We start from the raw sequence: 2732 nt of genomic DNA, 5'->3' as shown, positions 1-2732 counted from the left end.
AAGTAGAGAAATCTGATAGTGGAGCAAGTTTTTCTTTCTTAGCCTATTACAAGCACAAAAAAAAACTTGTTTTCACTGGCAGATTTTCAAGTGAAAATTTGTTTGAAACAAGTAGAAATAATGTTAATCTTTAGGTGATGGGTCGTCTTATTTTAAGTGGAAAGAGGTTAGTTTTGACTAGAAATGAGGCATTAATTTGTGACAAGAAGTAAGACAAATATTCTTAGAAAGATTTTGAGTTTTGCTTCAGTCACATTCAAAACACAGCAGTGTGTAGCAGTGGCTTTGACGCAATTTATGCATGGTGAGTCCATCTCCTTAGTGTTACAGTGTAGTAAATAACGAGTTGTGTATAGTTGTAATGAAAATCAATCATGAATGAAAGGTGGCCTAACCTGCTTGTTTAAAATGTCAGATGCCAAAAATAACTGACTTGATGTAAAGCCACTCGATGGACAGTTGATTTTTCTCCCTTTATAAAACACACAGCTCTAACCGGAAGTTACGTTTTGTGGGCGTCCCTTCGGCTGCCGACGTGACGTGCACAAACGGGAAGAGAGTCGAGCAGCGGGAAACAAACAGCTCGGGTCTCCTGGCTGCCAGGAACAACAAAGATTTGAGTAAAATGTCTGAGGTGGAGTTTCTGAGAGGATTTGTTACCGAGAGACTCGCCGCCGCCTCCCAGGAAATCTTAGCGGCCGTGGACAGAGTCGTAGCCGGACACGAGGCGGAGGCTTCGGGCTTGAAGGTTGTTTTTTCTTGTCCGAGCTATTAGCTTAGCTTAGCTTAGCTTAGCTTAGCTCATACGGCAATTTTAGCAGCGTGGTTGGGTGGGTAAGTTACTGGGGCTGTCCCATTCCTCCACACTTGACTCAGTGCGCTTGGCCCGGCTTGGCCACGCACACACTTTGGTGACGTTTTGCCGGCGTAACGTACATTTGCGTATAGTGTGCAAGCATGGATTAAGTGGCCAAGCGTGTGGGGGGATATTTAAGAGCAATCGGGACACACTTGACAAGTGCAGCCTGTGCCATTGCGCACAGTAGCACAACAACACACACACACAGCACCGGTTTTAATAAACAGTGCTGCTGTTCTCAAACTCCGTGTTAAGAACTTTGTTGCCTTGTTTGTTTGTACAACACACACATTTATTCATTCATTCATCCATTCTTTTCTTCCAGATGCATCCTTCTATATTAAAAGAGGGCGACAGCCTGATCTACTCCGTGTTGCCGTCTGGTTTTGGGTGTCCTCTCTGCCCCTCATTCAACACAAAACGTGAGAGCGTCATCCACAGGCACCTTCGGAATCATGTGGCAAATGCAGTGCATTTCAATGGTATGGCCATGATTAAATATATTATTTAGATCATATGCCTGTACATGTCATTTTGAATGATACTTGTGTTTTTGCATGTCTAAGGTAATGTTTTAACCAGTCTTACACTGGGTTGCACTCCTTTGATGTCTGATAAGTTTATCAAAGAAAGCAAGTTACTCTCAAGAGATTCCTACTTGTAGCACTCCGTGGAGAAGTTTCACTTTTTGAAATGGACATACCGGTAACTGTTTATAATGAGGAAAAACACATCTGTATTATACTCTATATAGGATGTTTTCTCATATGATTTTCTTTTACGGCTAATTATTCTTTATTTTTAGGAAATATCATCTGCAGATGTAATCTGCAGTGCAGAAATGGAGGACATTTCCATTGTCCATTTTGTTGTTCAACAATAATTCGGAAAGAGGCCATTACCACACATGTCGCAGACTGTCAAAACAAATGTGATGTGCCCCAGCTCACACCGGTTTCACCCTCTCAACCATCAGTTCCACCCTCTCAACCGCCCTTATCAAAGACCCACCCTACTGTGTCATCATCAATGAGTGTGGACCATTTATATTCACTGCCAGCTTTGGTTTCAGCCATTGAAATGGACCATTCCTACACAATAGCATCCCCAAAAACCCCTGCTGTTGAGCCAGAAGAGCCAGATCACCCTCAGTCACCCCCAGCTACAACTTCAGAGGAGCCCATTGCTGCAGAGGAACAAGTCACTGAGGATGTGCTACCAACCCATGTAAAGTGCCCACACTGCCCAGTTGTCCTGTACAAGAGGAATTTGTTTTTACATATCCAAAGAAAACATGGCAAAGCAAAAGACATAACGGCACAATCCCACTTACGAAGTACATCGGTTGATCAAAGTAATGGCCTTTACACACTAAAAACTGTTGGGTTGAAAAATAACCCAACCTTAACCCAACTGCTGATCAACATAGGGACAGAACATGCGCTGGGTTGTTTCGACCCAAGTGCTGGGTTCCCCCGTTTAACCCAGAAAGTTGGGTTGTTCATTTGACCCAACTAGTGAGTTAAATGAACTCTATTGCTGGGTTAAAATGACCCATGTGCTGGGTTATATCCTGCCCCATTGCCCTGCTACTTTTACTTTTTTAATTGATAATATTAATAATAAATATTATAAATAATTGATAATCAGATTCTATTATATGACTATCTAATATTAATACAAAATATATTATAATCATTATTGTTGCTGTTGTAATTTCCCATAATCATACAAACACACACCATACACACATAGGCCACTGTTAACTTAAATTTATTGGCAGTTTAACAAATTTTACACCAGCACAGGTGCACAGGCTGAATGAACACAAATAGGTAACAATGCTCAGTTTGCAGGTTCTCTCTCTCACACA

At 41.7% G+C, this 2732-nt stretch overlaps 1 protein-coding gene across 1 annotated transcript; it reads left to right on the top strand.

Annotated features, from left to right (window-relative positions):
* The first annotated feature begins 582 nt into the window (after positions 1–582).
* LOC146960348 (uncharacterized) lies at positions 583–2368 on the top strand. The gene is made up of 4 exons (XM_085772451.1): positions 583–748; positions 1185–1341; positions 1665–2195; positions 2289–2368. Exons 1-4 carry the CDS (start codon positions 626–628, stop codon positions 2366–2368), a joined length of 891 nt encoding a protein of 296 aa, XP_085628577.1. The 5' UTR covers positions 583–625.
* Positions 2369–2732: the final 364 nt, after the last annotated feature.

The sequence above is a fragment of the Trachurus japonicus genome, unplaced genomic scaffold (genome assembly GCF_045865225.1).
Source record: "Trachurus japonicus isolate A0001 unplaced genomic scaffold, Traja_1.0 AP030487.1".
Taxonomy (NCBI): domain Eukaryota; kingdom Metazoa; phylum Chordata; class Actinopteri; order Carangiformes; family Carangidae; genus Trachurus; species Trachurus japonicus.
This window is presented reverse-complemented; position numbering and strand designations above follow the sequence as displayed.

What these genes read in the sequence shown, in the direction of transcription:
- LOC146960348 (XM_085772451.1), top strand. Translation starts at nt 626, where the DNA reads ATGTCTGAGGTGGAGTTTCTGAGAGGATTTGTTACCGAGAGACTCGCC. An exon ending in CGGAGGCTTCGGGCTTGAAG is followed by an intron (nt 749 to 1,184) that starts GTTGTTTTTTCT and finishes CTTTTCTTCCAG; the next exon opens with ATGCATCCTTCTATATTAAA. An exon ending in GGCACAATCCCACTTACGAA is followed by an intron (nt 2,196 to 2,288) that starts GTACATCGGTTG and finishes TGATCAACATAG; the next exon opens with GGACAGAACATGCGCTGGGT.